General features: G+C 51.6%; 1 protein-coding gene across 1 annotated transcript in view; it reads left to right on the top strand.

Moving 5' to 3' along the window:
* RAB43 (RAB43, member RAS oncogene family) overlaps positions 1-12,705 on the top strand; it is a 30,620-nt gene extending 17,915 nt beyond the window's left edge. The window contains exons 2-3 of the mRNA XM_015542365.2: positions 7,933-8,116; positions 11,613-12,705. Of these exons, the coding sequence (XP_015397851.2) occupies positions 7,933-8,116; positions 11,613-11,863 (435 nt within the window). The 3' untranslated portion in view covers positions 11,864-12,705. The remainder of the gene's footprint in view (positions 1-7,932; positions 8,117-11,612) is intronic.
* The last annotated feature ends 3,470 nt before the right edge of the window (positions 12,706-16,175 follow it).

Below are 16,175 nucleotides of genomic sequence, written 5' to 3'. Positions count from 1 at the left end.
GCTTGGGATTCTCTCTCTCTCTCTCTCTCTCTCTGCCCCTCTCCTGGCTTTCTCTCTCTCCTTTTCAAAATAAATAAACTTTAAAATAGATAAAAAGATCTGCGGAGGAAAAGTAAATTGGGGTGAGGGGACAGGACGGACTGCTCTTTTAAGAAAGGGTGGTTGTGAAAGAGCTGTGAGTGGAGTTGATACTTGAAAGCAGGCTGGAAATGAAGGGTGGTGCCAATCGTGCACCAGTCTGGGAGAAGAACACTTCAGGAAGGGGAACATCAAGGGCCAGGGGCTTGGTATAGAGACCTCGGAGTGCTCAGGGATCAGCCAGGAGCAAATACGGCCCCAAGGGAAGTTCTGTGGAGGCGAGTAAGGTCCATGCCGCAGGACCTTTAGGCCTTTCCGGGGAGGAGAACGGAGGAGCGACGAGATTCTTAATACTGTTTTCGTGGCTCCACGTTGGCTGTAGGGTGGACAATGGACCGCAGTGCAGGAGGAAGCCTGGGGCGGGTTTGAGGCCATCCGCAGTGGCCCCGTGTAAGGCTTGGTGACAACAGGTGTGGAGGGCACGGAGCAATGAAGGACTCCGTGTCCATGATTCCTGCTCACCCAGGCCCGTGCTGAGGGTGGAGAGCAAGGAGGTAAGCGGACAGACAGCCAGCCAGACAGACTGGCGTGGGTCCAGCACGATGCTCACATGCCTCAGCCAATCATGGGGCTGTCAGAGCCTGCCTTTCTGCCCTCTGCCTTGGGCTGGTAGTCTCTGCCTGCAGGCTCTGTTGGGGACCCGGTGAGGTGGCCTGCATGCCTGCCCCAGGACCCCACAGCATCCATGCAGTGGATTCTGCTGTCACTTCTGAGAAGTAGAGCCTGCATCATCCTCTCCGATGGAAGGTTCAGGATGGTGCTGGCGTGCTTGCCTGCCTCGTCACCTTCCTGTCTCTTGAGGAGCTGAGGTAGCTGATCACGCTCATTAAACTTTTCACCCAGACCCCCTCGGGGCGCTGCCTAGTGGCAAACCTGGGGCTCCGGCAGAGTAGCTTCACTTGGCTGCTGGGAAAGCAGGGCCTCCCCTGGTTTGGCTTCTCGCACCTCTTCTGGAACACAGAGGGCATTTGGGCCAAGAGATCGAGCCTCCTCAACTAAAACCTCCTCTGCGATCCCACGGCAGGACCGCGCCGCGCTCAGCAGCCCAGATGTACTTCACAGACATCAGTCAAGAGTGCTTCTCGTCTTAGCCTGGGCTCCCTCTGGAAAACGGCCTGAGACAAGGGCTTGCTCGCACCTCGTTTGTTTTGGCAACTGGAGAGGGGGAAACAGAGGAGGAAGGACATGTTACAAGGCCGCATCCTCAAGTTGGTCGCTGCCATGGGCAGATAGGGCTTGATCTGGCCGGACATCCCTTTCTCCCCATTGGCCAAGGGTTGATCCATAGGGTTGGTGAGGCCTTCTCACATGTGTGTCACGAAGGCATGAAAGCTTGGTGGTTTGTGCAGCACCGCCCCACCCCCGCCCCTGGCTAGAATCGGAGAGACTCCCAGGTGGGATGGAAGAGATGTCTAATGTATATTTCCCTGATGCAGACCATCTCCAGTGGCTTCCCATCACGATAAAAATAAAACCTGCACTTGACGATGGCCCGTAAGATCCCACACGTTCTGGCTTCAGTCTGCCTCTGACCGCGTCTCCTTCCATGTCCCTTTTCACTGCCGTCTGGCCACACTGCCCTTTCTGTATCTCCCAACACGGAGAGCTTTGTCCTTCTGGACACTGTTGCGCTGTTCCCTCTGCCCGAGCACTGTCCCCATGATTGGCTTCTCATCATCAGGCCTCAGCTCGAGTGCCCCCTTCTGTGACCACCCGAGGAGGCCCCTGTCCTAGGGAGTCTCTCCTATTACCTGTATCCTCTTCAGAGTGCTCGTTACCCTTCTCTGCAAGGATCCTGTCTGCATTCCTGTCTCTCCTTTTGTTGCGATGTGAACCCTGTGTTTGTTTTGTTCCCTGCAGTATCTCCAGTTCCTAGAGCAAGGGCTGGCACACGGCAGAAACTCAGCACACGTTAGATGAACAAGTGGTTGGCCCATGCCCACAGCCCAGTAGGTTTTCCTTTGGGCATTTCATGTATTCTACCTTTTACATTAAATCTCCTTTGTGTATATTAAAAACACTAGCCAAAAATTGTAAATAGCTACGCAAGTATTGTTAAATGGCTGCATTTATCCAGCACCTTCTCTGTGTTAGGCACCGTACACACTGAATCTGTCATGTGGCCCTTACTGGACCTTTTTTTGTTTTGTTTTGTTTTGTTTTTTTTGGAACAGATGAGAAACTGAATTCAGTTGTAGCCCAGAGATAACCGTGCTGGAAAGTGACGGAGTCGGGTCAGTCAGACCCCAAGAGCGCTGACACTGCTCTTTTCCTTCCCTTCCTCTAATGTGGGAGAGGATGAGAATATTGCCAGTCATGGGAAGGACCTACTTTCCAGAAATACCTCCTCCATTGCCACCCAAATTTCACCAATTGGCTGACCCAGATACCTTGACCTGTAGCTATTTTGTTGGTTTTTAATTTAGTTTTTATTTTTATCAGAGTTGTACTTGTGTATGGTTGAAAGAGTCATCTGGTTCAACAAGGCACGGTACAAAAAGGTCTCCTGATACGGCCACCTGCAGCCTCTGGGGGTAACCCCTTCGAGCTCTTTTCAGTTGATGGGGTTTTTCTATTTATTTTGCTTACATTGCTACCTGCCTCCGCTTCCCCCAGTTACACACGTAGTCTGTTGACTTCTGACTTCAGAAGGTGAGAGTTAACTAACTCTCAGTGCCTCCCCAGCCCCCATCACACACGTACACACTCCGCATCCTCCCAGTAGAGTGGTGTGGCAATATTGATTAGATCAACAGTATGTTCCTTTCAGCACTGTTCTCAGAACGTATTCTGAATTTGTTCCTTTCTCCCCACCTTCGCTGTGGTAACCACAGGGTGGTTACCACCCTGGTCCAACCGCTGTCTTTTACCTGGATGATGGCCCTTGCCTCCTAACTGGTCTCCCCATTTCTGTCCTGGATCTCTTTTGATCTCTTCTCCGGGCAGCAGTCAGAGCGATCCTGTTAGAAAGTAAATCTGATTGGCTCTAAACTCCCATGGCTTCCCACCTTCACTCAGAGTGAAGGCCAAAAGTTCTTGCTATGGTCTGGAAGCCACTGTGTGATCTGGTCCCCCCTCCCCGCCCCGATCATCCCTGACTACTCTCTCCCTTTGTATTCTGTGCCAAACACACCCATCGTCTTGCTTCTTTGTCTCTGCTTCAGGGCCTTTGCACTTGTTCTCTCTCCCTGAAATACTTCTCTCCCAGACATCTGCACTGGTAGCTAACTTTCTCCAGATCTTTACGAACAATGAGGTCTTGTGTGATTGTCCTATCTAAATCTCCATTCCTCGCCTTGCCTCATAATTTCTTTCCCTGCTCATTTTTTCCCATCTGATCACTAGCTACCATAATTACTATTTTTATTATTTACTTTATAATTGATAGTATTTATATTATAGATATTTATGTATAAATAAATATATTTTATAATAATTATAAACCCTTATTACTTATGATCTTACTTAGCATTTGTCTCCTGCACTGTAAGCTTGAGGACAGCAAATCGCATCTGTTTGGTTGGCCCCAGTATCTCTAGTATTTTCTTGTTGAAATGGTTGAAGGGGGGCGCCTGGGTGGCTCAGTCGGTTGAGCGTCCGACTTCAGCTCAGGTCATGATCTCACGGTTTGTGAGTTCGAGCTCCGTGTCAGGCTCTTGGCCAACAGCTTGGAGCCTGGAGCCTGCTTCAAGTTCTGTGTCTCCCCCCTCTCTCTGCCCCTCCCTGCTCCTGCTCACACTCTGCTTTCTCTCTCTCTCAAAAATAAATAAACATTAAAAAAAACCTTTTTTTTTTAAAGAAATTGTTGAAGGAATTGTTCAACTAAGGGTGATGATTATATTACTAAGAGTTGTTCACTGATCTTCCGTTGGCCACGTCCCACTAGTTCTTCCTGGAAGCACTATCATCTTGGTTTTGCTTACGTGTCTGTGTTTTTACCATTAATTCATCTCTGCAAGTAGGGGAGATCCTAACTGGGATAGCTGTCCTCCCCATCTGTCCAACATACCGTAAACCCTGCCTCTCAGTATATGACCTTCCCTCAGTTCTGTCTTCTTGAAGAAATCTCTCTCAGAGCTTTCTTGATTTCTATTTTAGGTTTTTGTTTGTTTGTTTTTGTGGTGAGAGTACTACTCTATAATAATTCCATTTTTGAAATGTCCTGAGACTTAACTTGAGGCCCAGTGTATGTATATGGTTTATCTTGGTGAATATGCTGGGTCCACTTGAAAAAAAAGGGGGCGGTTCTGCCGTGTTGGGTATGGTGTTCTGGAAATACCAATTTGATCAATAGTGTGGTTTAGATGTTCTTTACCCAACACTGATTTTTTTTTTCTCTGTTTATTCTATCAATTCCTGAGAGAGAGGTATTAAATCTCCAACGATAGTTGTGGATTTGTTTCTCCCTTTAGTTTTATCAGTTTTAACTTCATGGGATTTAAAACTCTGTAATTAGGTAGATACATATGTAGTATCATTATTTTGAGAGGGAGTTGGGGAGTAGTAAGTCTGAGTGGGAGAGGCACAGAGGGGTGAGGGGGAGAGAGAATCCCAAGCAGGCTTTACACTCTGTGCGGAGCCCAACATGGGGCTCGATCCCACATTGTGAGATCATGACCTGAGCCGATACCAAGAGATGCTTAACTGATTGAGCCACCCAGGTGCCCCAAAGTGTCTCTTTATCTCTTGCAATTCTTGGTCTGGAAGCCTTTGATATTACTGTAACTGTCATTCATATACTTTCTTACCCTCACTTCTTATATGTATTTTATTATATGTTTCGTTTTTTTATAGGCTACCTATTTGTGTCTTTATATTTAAGGTGCCTCTCGTTGGGCTCTATGCTGACAGCACAGAGCCTGCTTGGGATTCTCTCTCTCCCTCTCTCTCTGCCCCTCCCCTGCTTGCACACCTCCCTCTCTCTCTCAAAATAAATTAAAAAAAAAATTTTTTTTTTAAATACCAGTTTATTTCCTCTACTGACTTGCTGTTTCTCTTACTAGTTGATGTAGGGCCAATGATAAGTTAGGGCGTCCTTAACTTATAAAGTCTCTTTACAGTTTTGTATCACTTCATATGTTACAACTGGCACTGAACCCTTCTCATTCTTCACTTCACATCTGACACCGCACAACTGTAGTCACCTTACAACAGGATGATTTCATGTATCTGCTTTCCTTTTTTGTGTCTGCTATTATTGTCCTACTTTTTTATTTCTTACACATTAGAAATCCCACTTTACAGTCCTTATTTATCGTTTTCTGGTCAGTTGTCTTATAAGGAAATTACAAGAAACAATAATTTTTTTAATGTTTATTTATTTTTGAGAGAGACAGAGATAGAGCGTGAACAGGGAGGGGCAGAGAGAGAGGGAGATGCAGAATCCGAGGCAGGCTCCAGGCTCCGAGCCATCAGCACAGAGCCTGACGTGGGGCTTGAACCCGTGAACCATGAGATCATGACCTGAGCTGAAGTCGGACACTTAATGGACTAAGCCACCCTGGCGCCCCTAGGCATTTTTCATTGGATATCTAATGCCATATGGATTTTTATGAAACTTTAACCTTAATACCTGTTTTCTTTTCTTTTTTTTTTCTTTCTGGAAGCTTTTAGCACTTTCCCCTACCCCATTGTAGAATTCCCACACAGTGTGTTGGGGGGGGGGGTGTCTGTTTTCTTCCATTGTGTGTTATGTTCAGTGGGCCCTTTGAACTCTCAGAGGGAGTTTTCTTGAAGTCTTTCTTTGATTTCCTCCCCTTGATTTTACTGTTCTTTTTCTTTTTTTTTCAGTCTTTTTTTTTTTTTTTTTTTAATTTTTTAACGTTTATTTTTGAGAGAGAGACCGAGCATGAGCAGGGGAGGAGCAGAGAGAGAAGGAGACACAGAATCCGAAGCAGGCTCCAGGCTCTGAGGGCTTAGCACAGAGCCCGACACGGGGCTCAAACTCAAACCATGAGATCATGACCTGAGCCAAAGTCCAATGCTCAACGGACTGATCCACCAGGCGCCCCACTGTTCTTTTCCTTCTGAAATGCTTACTATCCCGATATTAGACCTCTTAGGCTGGCTCTACAGTTTTTTCCCTCTTACTCTTCTTATTTCTTCTTATTTCTTTGTATTTCTTTATTTTGGAGGGATTTCTTCAACTTTATCTTCCAGCCCTTAGGTTGTATTTTTCATTGATATATTTTTAATAGTCAAAAGCTCTTTTTTTCCCTGAATACTCCCACAACTTAAAAAAAAATAGTATTCTATTATTGTTTTGTGGATCTTTTCCTATCTCTGAAAATACCGATGTTTGGTTTTGATAAACAAAAATTTGCTTCTGCCTAGCTTTTGTTTCGTCCAGGTCACTTTTTTTTCTGTGTTTGTCCTTTGTCTTTTGTGTCATGCGCTCTCTCTGGGGTATGGGGATGAGTTTCTTGGTCAACTGGATTCCAGATTTGTGTATTGCCAGACTTCATGCCTTTCGCTTCGCCCCCCCTTCCCCCCCCCGCCCCCATCATGCGTAAGCAAGCAGATACCTGATTTCCTTGGAACCTTTCATAGTTGAGTAAATAGGAGGTCTTGGGACAGGAGGGTCTCATTTGGCATGTTGTGGCTGAGTTTGTTAACTCTTGAACGTCTCTTTGTGGGGCCGAGGGAAGAGGTTGCTCACCTCCATGGTACCAGGGCCTGAAGCCCTGCCCTCAGGAACAGTCTGAGGCCTCTGGGGTTTTTCTCTACCCCGGATGGACTAGGGTGCCTCCCAATACCTTGAGAACTAGATAAAGAGGCCCCCAGAATGCTTGTGCCAGCAAAGGAAAATGGATGGACCCAGAGCTTGGTGGAGACCCAAGGCTCGTGTTCATCTTCAGAGAGCCCCAAGAACCTGTGATCTGTGGAGCAGAGAAGGCAAGTCCTGAGCCCCCAAGAGCCCTGCCATCTGCCTCCTCTGATGCCTGCCTGCAGTCCATCTCTCCCAGTTGCAGAGCTTGACCTCCACCCAGAGTGCGCAGCCTCCCAGCCCGGGCACAGTGAAGGTCCAAGGTCTACCCCGGGTTCAGGCCCTCCCCCTGCCCTATCTGGGAATGCCAGACTATTGCTTCTCCAGAAACTAGGGAAGCTCCCGCTACACAGGCACCTCTCGTCCATGGCCAGGGTGCAGGAAGGCTTGGCAGTGGACACTGATGGGTGTTAGTTAAGTGAAAACATGGGCAAGGAAAGACCCCAAGTTCCTTGCCTTTGGCCAAGCTGGGCCAGCAGGTGATAAAGGCCCCGCCAGAGGACTCCATCCACTGCTTCCCCCAGGCCGTCACTGCCACCAGGCATCACCGAGGCAGAAGTAGAGAACCCTAATGCTGGAGGAGCTTTCCACGTGGCTGGGTGTAGCAGTGTGTTTACGGGCCCAGAGAGGGGAAGGCACAGGACATGCACACACAGCCAGCATCATAGCATACCAGAACCAGCTCGCCGGACCGTGAGCTGCTGGAGCTCTTCTGGTTCAGTGTCCCAACAACAGAGAGCCCAGCCTTAGGGGAGCCTTGGGCACTCTAGAGAGCAGAGATGAGGGCTCCCCACCTTCCTTTGCATCCTCCTGCCCCCCCCAAAGCTGGGCCACTGAGTTGTCTTGTAAGGGATCAGGGGTCCTCTCTGTCCACCTTCTAGCCCCTCTTGCATGATTCCCACCAAGGTGTGGGCTGGTGGCCTGCCCAGTGGAACCAGCGCTTTGGGCATGGGTCTGTGGGATTGCCCTCCCTATCCCCCGTGCTTGGTCACACCACCAGGTTCACGGGAGGCCCCCTATTTCTTTAGCTGCAGATCTGGGACACAGCTGGCCAGGAGCGATTCCGCACCATCACCCAGAGCTATTACCGCAGTGCCAACGGGGCCATCCTGGCTTACGACATCACCAAGAGGAGCACCTTTCTGTCCGTGCCTCACTGGATCGAGGACGTGAGGAAGTACGCGGGCTCCAACATTGTGCAGCTGCTGATCGGTGAGCTGAGGGGAACAGGGCCAGGGCCAGCAGGGTTTCTCGGGGCCACGGTTCTGTCTCTCCGTCTTAGTGTCTTTCTCCTTTAAAAAAAAAATTGTTTTTAATGTTTATTTATTTTTGAGAGAGAGAGAAACAGAGCACGAATGGGGGAGGGGCAGAAAGAGAGGGAGACACAGAATCGGAAGCAGGCTCCAGGCTCCGAGCTGTCCTCACAGAGCCCGACACGGGGCTCGAACCCACGGACTGTGAGATCATGACCTGAGCCGAAGTTGGACGCTTAACCTACTGAGCCACCCGGGGACCCCTCATCTTTCTCCTTTTTAAACAAAGGGCAGGTGGAGCGCAGAGAGAGGCTGAGCTTGAACGGTGATCTTGCAAATTCTGATCCTGCCAATCACTTACAAAGTCATATTCAAAACTGGAATTGGAGGGAGGGAGAAAGGAGCGAACATTTGCTTTTTACTTCCCGCATATCCCCACCATGGTCAGCCCTGGTTAAACCTTCACGTGTGTCTCTGGATTCAGTTCCCATAACCTTGGCTACTGGCTCCTCCTGGTTTGGCAGGGCTAGAGCCGAAGCTCAGAAAAGTGGAGTAACTTGTCCCAGTTCGCCCACCCTGTGAGCCTATAAATCCGAAACTGGGGCCCTGCTGGTGGTGCTTTGGTGACATGCTGTCCCCCCACACCGCAGAGCAGCGCTTCTCAAACCTTTGCGCTCCGAAGGTTTGTTAAAGCACAGATGCCAGGCGTCGTGTCTGACTCAGGAGGGCTGGGTGGGGCCCATGAATGTGCATTTCTCACAGGTTCCCAGGTGACGCAGGTGACGTCCATGTTGGCGGCCCAGAGACCCCACACTGAGAACCACTGTTGCAGAGAGATGCTCTTACTTCCATTTTCCCTTTTCCTCCTACATAAACTCCCCAGACCTGGGCTCAAGCGCTTTGGACCATTTCTGTAGTCCCCAGGGTCCTCATTCCAACAGTCAGGCGGATTCTTCTTCCTTTTTTTTTTCTTTTCTTTTTTTTTTTTTTGAGAGAGAGAGAGAGAGAGTGAGAGAGCACACGCACATGCACACACCTGGGGAGGGGCAGAGGGAGAGAGAGAATCTTAATTTTCTTAAGTTTATCTACTTATTTATTTAGAGAGAGAGAATCTTAAATTTTATTTTGAGAGAGAGAGAGCACACCACGCACAAGTGGAGGAGGGGCAGAGAGAAAGGGAGAGAGAGAGAATTGCCAGCAGGCTCCACACTGTCAGCAAAGAGCCCGATGTGGGGCTTGAACCCACAAACCATGAGATCACAACCTGAGCCGAAGTCAAGAGCTGGACGCTTAACCAACTGAGCCACCCAGGTGCCCCAATTTTGTTCTCGTTTTTTAGAGGCAGATTCTTCTAAGATGAGATTGTACAGATGGGGCTGCACATAGCTCCACCTGGGGAAAGGGCGATGCTTGGTTCCCTGCCTGGCCTCGGATATGGGAGCACTCAGTGGAGCTGGGCTCCCCTGCCAGGAATGGGGTTCTCCTTACCTGGCCTGACACTTCCCTTTTATCCAGAACATTCAAAATAAAACATTCTGGGGCGCCTGGGGGGCTCAGTTGGTTAAGCATCCAACTTTGGCTCAGATCATAATCTCACAGTTCGTGGGTTCAAGCCCCGCCTAGGGCTCTGTGCTGATGGCTTAGAGCCTGGAGCCTGCTTCAGAGTCTGTGGCTCCTTCTCTCTCTGCCCTTCCCCCACTCACATTCTGTGTCTCTGTCTCTCCAAAATGAATAAACGTTAAAAAAAATAAAAAATAAAACAAAACATTCTATCATAGAGCATTTTATACAAGTATAAAAATAGAATAGTGCACTGAACCCCAGATACCCAGTACCCAGCTTCAGCAATGAGCCATTCACGGCCAGTTTCCTCTCTACCCTCATCCTTTCCCCTCCCTTGTCTTACTTTGGAACAAATCCCAACGCCAAACTATTTCATTTATCAATATTCCAGCATAAATCTATAAAAGGTACAAACACTTCAATAAAAAGTACATAACAATACCATTTTCACATCCACAAGATATTGATATTTTCTTCTTATTATTATTATTTAGTTTATTTATTTTTGAGAGAGAGAGCAGGGGAGGGGCAGAGAGAGAGGGAGAGAGAAGCCCAAAAAGGCTCTGCACGGTCAGCCCAGAGCCCAATGCAGGATTTGAACTCACAAACCACAAGATCATGATCTGAGCCAAAATCAAGAGTCAGATGCTTAATCGACTGAGCCACCTAGGCACCCCCCATATTGATATTTTCTTAATATAATCAAATGGCTGATGAGTGCTCAGATTTATAATTGCTAATAAATATCACATGTACTTGTTTTTTTTCTTTTTGTTGAAATCAGGATCCAAACGAGTTCCACACATTGAAATTAGTTGCTGTAGCATTTAAGGTTACCAAAGACAGTCTTGATTTTTATAGGTGGTTATCTATTTTTTTTTAATCTTTATTCATTTTTGAGAGACAGCATGAGTGGGGGAGGAGCAGAGAGAGAGGGAGACACAGAATCCGAAGCAGGCTCCAGGCTCTGAGCCGTCAGCACAGAGCCTGACGCGGGGCTCAAACTCACGAACTGTGAGATCATGACCTGAGCTGAAGTCGGACACTTAACCAACTGAGCCACCCAGGGGCCCCGTGGTTATCTTTTTTTTGTGTCCTCCCTATAACCACATTACAAAAGTCAACCGCTTAGAGACTTAAAAAAAAAAAATTCTTCTAGAAATCGGGTCAAGGAGCAGTTGACCAGATTATTTAGAACATAATGACACAGCTGACACCTTGTAGGAGCAACCAGAGGTGCGCTCTCAGGTCAGGCGGTGGGCTGTGCTCTTACTATCAGCAAAGCAAAATAATCAAAGTCCCCGTCTTCCAGGCAATGAAAGAATTCCAGATGAGAATAGGAGAGCCTAAATAATAAGCATAATGAAATTGTAGCCAAGGAAACAATTGGCAGTGCGAGACTTCCTTGTTGGCGTCCCCTCGTAGGGAGCGTCTGCCAAGTGCCCGTTGCTTTCAGGTTCACTGTATCATCTGATCCCTCCTGTGCTGAAGGTGGCATCACAGATGGGGAAACCGAGACCCAGGGATGAAGTGACTTCCCCAAGGGTCACGCAGCAGGTGCAAGGGAGCTGAAGTTTCCTGCAGCTCTAAGGTTCTTTCCACCAGTTGAGTGCTCCAATGTGTCAGGAAGAAGCCATAAAAGACACCAGCCTCTGGCAAAGATAAAAAAGAGAAACAAAAGGAGGGACTAAAGGCTGGACTAAGAGCCTTAAAATAAAAGAAGGTCTTTTTTCTTCCCCCAAAAAGATGGAGGGCCACACCAGAAGGTATTCATTGGTGGCTGGCCGAGCGCGGTGGGCGGCTTGACGTGTCTCGGCTTGGCCCCACCGGGTGGGACAGGGCAGGCTGGCACCCGTGGGCCTCACCAAGCTGCACCTGGCCTTTCCCTACAGGGAACAAGTCGGACCTCGGCGAGCTCCGGGAGGTCCCGCTGGCCGAGGCACAGAGCCTGGCAGAGCACTATGACATCCTGTGTGCCATCGAGACGTCGGCCAAGGACTCGAGCAACGTGGAGGAGGCCTTCGTGAGGGTGGCCACGGAGCTGGTCATGCGGCACGGCGGCCCTCTGCTCAGTGAGAAGGGCACCGACCACATCCAGCTGGATAGCAAGGACGTCGGAGAGAGCTGGGGCTGCGGCTGCTGACCGGGGTGCAGGGCAGGCAGGCAGGGGCCTCCCCACCTTCTCTCTCTGGCCTGCCAGGCCCACCCCCCCAGAGCTGGCCCTCCACGGTGCCAGCGATCCTAGAGCAGCTGGATAAAGCCCTGGAATTCTCCATTCTGTGGCCTGGGTGCTTGATGGGAAAGCTACCCTGGATGAAGGAAGCAGCGGGATACCTTCTGAGGGAGACCTGTTGGCCTGTGGGGCGTGGGGCGTGGGGCCCCACCTGCCAGCCAGTGGCCGTCCCCTCTGTGTTCTTCACAGTCCAGGACTGGCCCAGGCCTGCCGGTGTGGATCCCAGCAGGAGAGGGGCCGGGATGTGCCTCCCTTGCTGCACATGTACTGGGTCTGACCATTTCACACCTTGAGTCTTGCTGCAGCTGAGGCGGCAGGGGTGTGTGGCTGGTGCCTTGGGTTCTTTCAGGTCACTCCAGGGCCTCTGTACCGAGTGAGAGCAACCCGCCCAGCAGACTCGGTTCCTGAGCACAGCCCCAGGGAAGCCCCAGCTCCTTCCAGGCCGGGAACATCCTTCCTTCCTTCACTGCCAGCTCGAAGCTCACAGACAGCTTGGGGCTTGGCCTGCTGCCTTAGCAAGACCTCTCAAGTTTTCTGGTTTTCCGTGTAGCTTCTTGTTTTCGTCGGCACAAGTATGGGGTCATGGCCCACAGCCCAGCGGGGACCGTCTGCTGGCCTGGGGCCCAAAGTGTGGCCACTCAGGTTGCAAAACCAGCTGATTCCTTCAGCACCGACTCTCAGAACTTGGGGGTTGGGGGAATGAGGTGGGAATGTGGACACTTAAGGGAAAAGTAAACGCTTGCATCCCTGAGGCTACAGTCTGAGAGGGACCCTCAGGGCACTTAGTCTTAGCTGTGCAGAAGCCCTTCCTGCCACGTTCAGAGCGACAGCTCCCTAACTGCTTCCAGTCTAGCTTCTGGTTTCTCAAACCAAAAAGGCGATGCCCCGGCAGTCCTGGGTCTGGCTCTTTTATCCTGGGCCTTACCAGCCTCAACGTGTGCAGGGTGCTGAGGTTAGAAGGCGGGTGGGGGCTGGAATCACTGGGGCTGCACTCTGTGGGTAGCTCAGAGGGTCACAGGGATTGAGCTGGGGGAGGCGGGTGATCTCCCCGTACTACCCGGACCCCCCATGTCAGCCCAGTCTAGCCCCTTAGGCCCCCTCAGTGGAGGGCCCCGGGAAATAAACTGCCGTCAGAGCCGTGGGGAAGGTCACATCGTGGAGGTGCAGCCCAGAGCCTCGTGGGGCCCAGGCGGTGCTCCAGCCGACTTCCCTTGCCTTCCACTTCCTGCACTTTCGTCTGCACCGTCCCACCCCTTCTTGTAGGCAGGCCTGACCGCAGAGTGAGAAGCCAGACCCACGGCATTCTGTGGGCTTGGGCATGGAAGGCTTCCCTGGCTGAGACCGAGACCAGCAGGGCTGATGACTCTGTTTCAGGCGGGCATGTCTGAGCCCGGTTCTGGAAGGGAAGGATGTTGGCCTGGTTGGGCCAAGAGCTGCTGAGCAGGGTCCTGTGCTGAGGGCAGCCGGCCCACTGGTGGCCGTGGTGGGGTGGGAGCTGGGAGCAAGAAGGCCACTTGGCTTCCTTCCTCAGTGGCCTTGTCAGTGAGATGGGGTGAGCGGGGCCTGGGGCCCAGCTGCTGGCAGGGAGAGCTGGTGTCTGCCAGGCCCCTCCATTGCAGTGCCTGGGCTCTACCTCCAAAGTAGAAAGTGCCTGTCACTGAGACACATTCAGACCATGGCCTCTAAGGGCTGATCTTGGGGCAGAGCTAAGCCGTCTACCAGGGCCCAAGCTGGAAGAGCGATCTCATGAAGCCTGACCTTCCAGAGGCCTGCTGCTTTGGGGGGCGGTGGCGGGAACGCGGGGGATCTTGGAGCACGGGTCTGGGCCTGCACCCCCATCGTTGACTTGCAGCCACAGTTCCAGCTGAGCACAGGTGCAGGCCCTTGCCGTTGTTACCTGCTGCACCTTCTCTGCCTCAGGGCTGGGATGGCTTTGGCAAGGTGGGGAGACCTTTCATTTCCTCTCTATGAGCCATCTCCCTCCTCCTCCAGACCCCTGGGATGGAGACCTGAAACTTTGCAAGGGCCTGGCTGAGAGGGGGCAGGGAGCAGCTGGCCCAGCCTGGACTGGGGAGGTTTCCTCACTGGCAGCCTCTTGGCTCACCCAGCAACAACCCCCAGCACGATTCTCTTCTCCCTTCAGAGTCCCAAGGTGTCTGAAACGTGGGCTGATTGGTCTCTGGCCATCCCTCCTTCAGGCACCACAGGCACCACAGCCAATAGGGTCTAGCCAGGACCCTCCCTCTCCCCTCCCCACCACAGTGCTGGGATCCTGCCTCCATACCTCCATACTCCCTCCCCCCCCCCCCCCCCCCGCCCCTGCTCTGGATGGGCCCCAGGATCCCCTGGACATCTCATGGACCTCTTTGGCTCCTGGGCCTCTAGCCTGTGCAGCCCAAGCCACCCTCGTGCTGCAGTCAGAGTGGCATTTGTAGAAGGTCACAACTGATGCTGCTGCCCCCTCCCCATTCCAGGGTGCCTGGGGCCCTTGGGATATGGCCCATACTCAATCTAGGTGTCCAAGGCCTCCACAGCTGCGCCCTGGCTTCTCCCAGCACCTTGTCCCCCAGGAGCACCCTTTATGCAGGCCGCGCCCTTCCTGCCTTCCCCCACCCCCACTTACCCAGCCTTTTTATCCGTGTCATTCAGAGTCCCACAAATGACCCAGCTGGACACCTCTGAGCACTGGCCCCACCCCAAGCTAGTCCTTAGCCCATAGTACCCTCTGGTGAGATTGAGTTCCTTCTCCCCCTCTTCCTGGGCAGAAGCCATTTCCTGCAGCCTCGAACAGAGACCATTTCCGGGTTTCAGTCACAGGCGCAAATGCTAGTGCTCAGGGCCCCACGCTGGTGGGCTGCCTGTAGTGAGGCATCAGGTAGGAACCTCACTACCTCCTGGGCCTCAGTCTTCTGTCACGTGGGGACCCGGATTTGGGTAAGAGAAAACAGGGTAGTTGTGTGAGACAGAACACAACCCACCTTTGTTTCCTCCTGCAACAGCCCAGGCCTTCTGGGGCTGAAGGGAAACAGCCTTATCTCTCCCTCTGTTTATAAATTACCCAGTAGCAGGAGCCGGTGAGGTCAGAGGCCAGGGTTTAGGAGAGGAGGCAGGGATCAGAGGGCCAGGAAGTATCCTGGCCGCCACCAGGTCCCCGGGGACAGGGCAGTCTGTGGCCTGGGTGGGGCTAATGGGGCGTGGGCTGAAGAAGGAGAAGGCTGGTGTTTTCTACTCCCGGGAGGAGGAGCGGGGCTGCCCAGAGGGTCCCTGTCCTTCCAGAAAAGGGCTTCAAGGACACAGACCCCGGCAGGCAGCCGTGGAGCTAGAGGAAGCTCCTAATTCATATTGAATTCAGTTACTCTTCCCCAGGAGGGCTGCCACGGGTGGGGGCCTCAAGGACCCTCTGAGCCCTGCTGGACTGGACTGTTGGGCTGCAGGGAGGGCCTCAGCATTGCAATAAGGCAATGCCATTTTGCATTTGGGAATTTTTCATGTTACCTATTTATGATACATAAATCTTTATAGCAAATCTATTTTTTAAAACATGGGAAAGTTGCCTTTATGGAAACTTAGCAGAGCCAGAGTCTACACATTCCTAAACCATTAAACAGATTTCTGCAAAGAGTCAATGGCGCCCAAGACTGCTTCTCTCACCTTTGAGCCCAGAGCTGGCCCAGGTGGCCACATCTCTACAGATGGTCCCACCTGCCCAGCTGGTTTCCCCGACTAGTCTCCAGGCCCAGAGTGGATGGGTGGGTCTGCACTTCTCACCGCCCATCTGTTGCCTGGAGCCCTGTTAAGACTTCTCTGCCCAGGCCAATGTGGGATCCTTTGGCAGAGGAGCAGTCAGTGCCCAAGGGGCAGGAAAGAGCTTGGGTTCGGTCCTCACTCAGCCAGGGAGACCATGGGCAAGTCACTGAACGACTCCTGGGCCTCTGGTTCCTTCAGCTGGATTTGAGTTGGGGAGGCAGGTTGAGGAGTACGGTTGGGCGATGCCCGGGGGAACCAGGCCTCTCCCACACCTACAACCCTGTGGGGGAGGTGTTACCATCCCCGTGCTTTGCAGATACGCCAGTGGACTCAGTGGTTGGGAGTGTCTTGCCCGAGCCTTGCAGCTGTAACAAGTTAGACCTTGTATTCCAAGTCAGGAGAGGCCCTACAAGGGCTAGGACTGGTCTTGCTCACTGCTGCTATGTTCCCAGGGCAGAGAATGGTTCTGGGTGCA

Source organism: Panthera tigris, chromosome A2, assembly GCF_018350195.1.
Source record: "Panthera tigris isolate Pti1 chromosome A2, P.tigris_Pti1_mat1.1, whole genome shotgun sequence".
Taxonomy (NCBI): domain Eukaryota; kingdom Metazoa; phylum Chordata; class Mammalia; order Carnivora; family Felidae; genus Panthera; species Panthera tigris.
The sequence above is the reverse complement of the archived record's forward strand: the minus strand, read 5'-3'. Positions and strand labels throughout refer to the sequence as shown.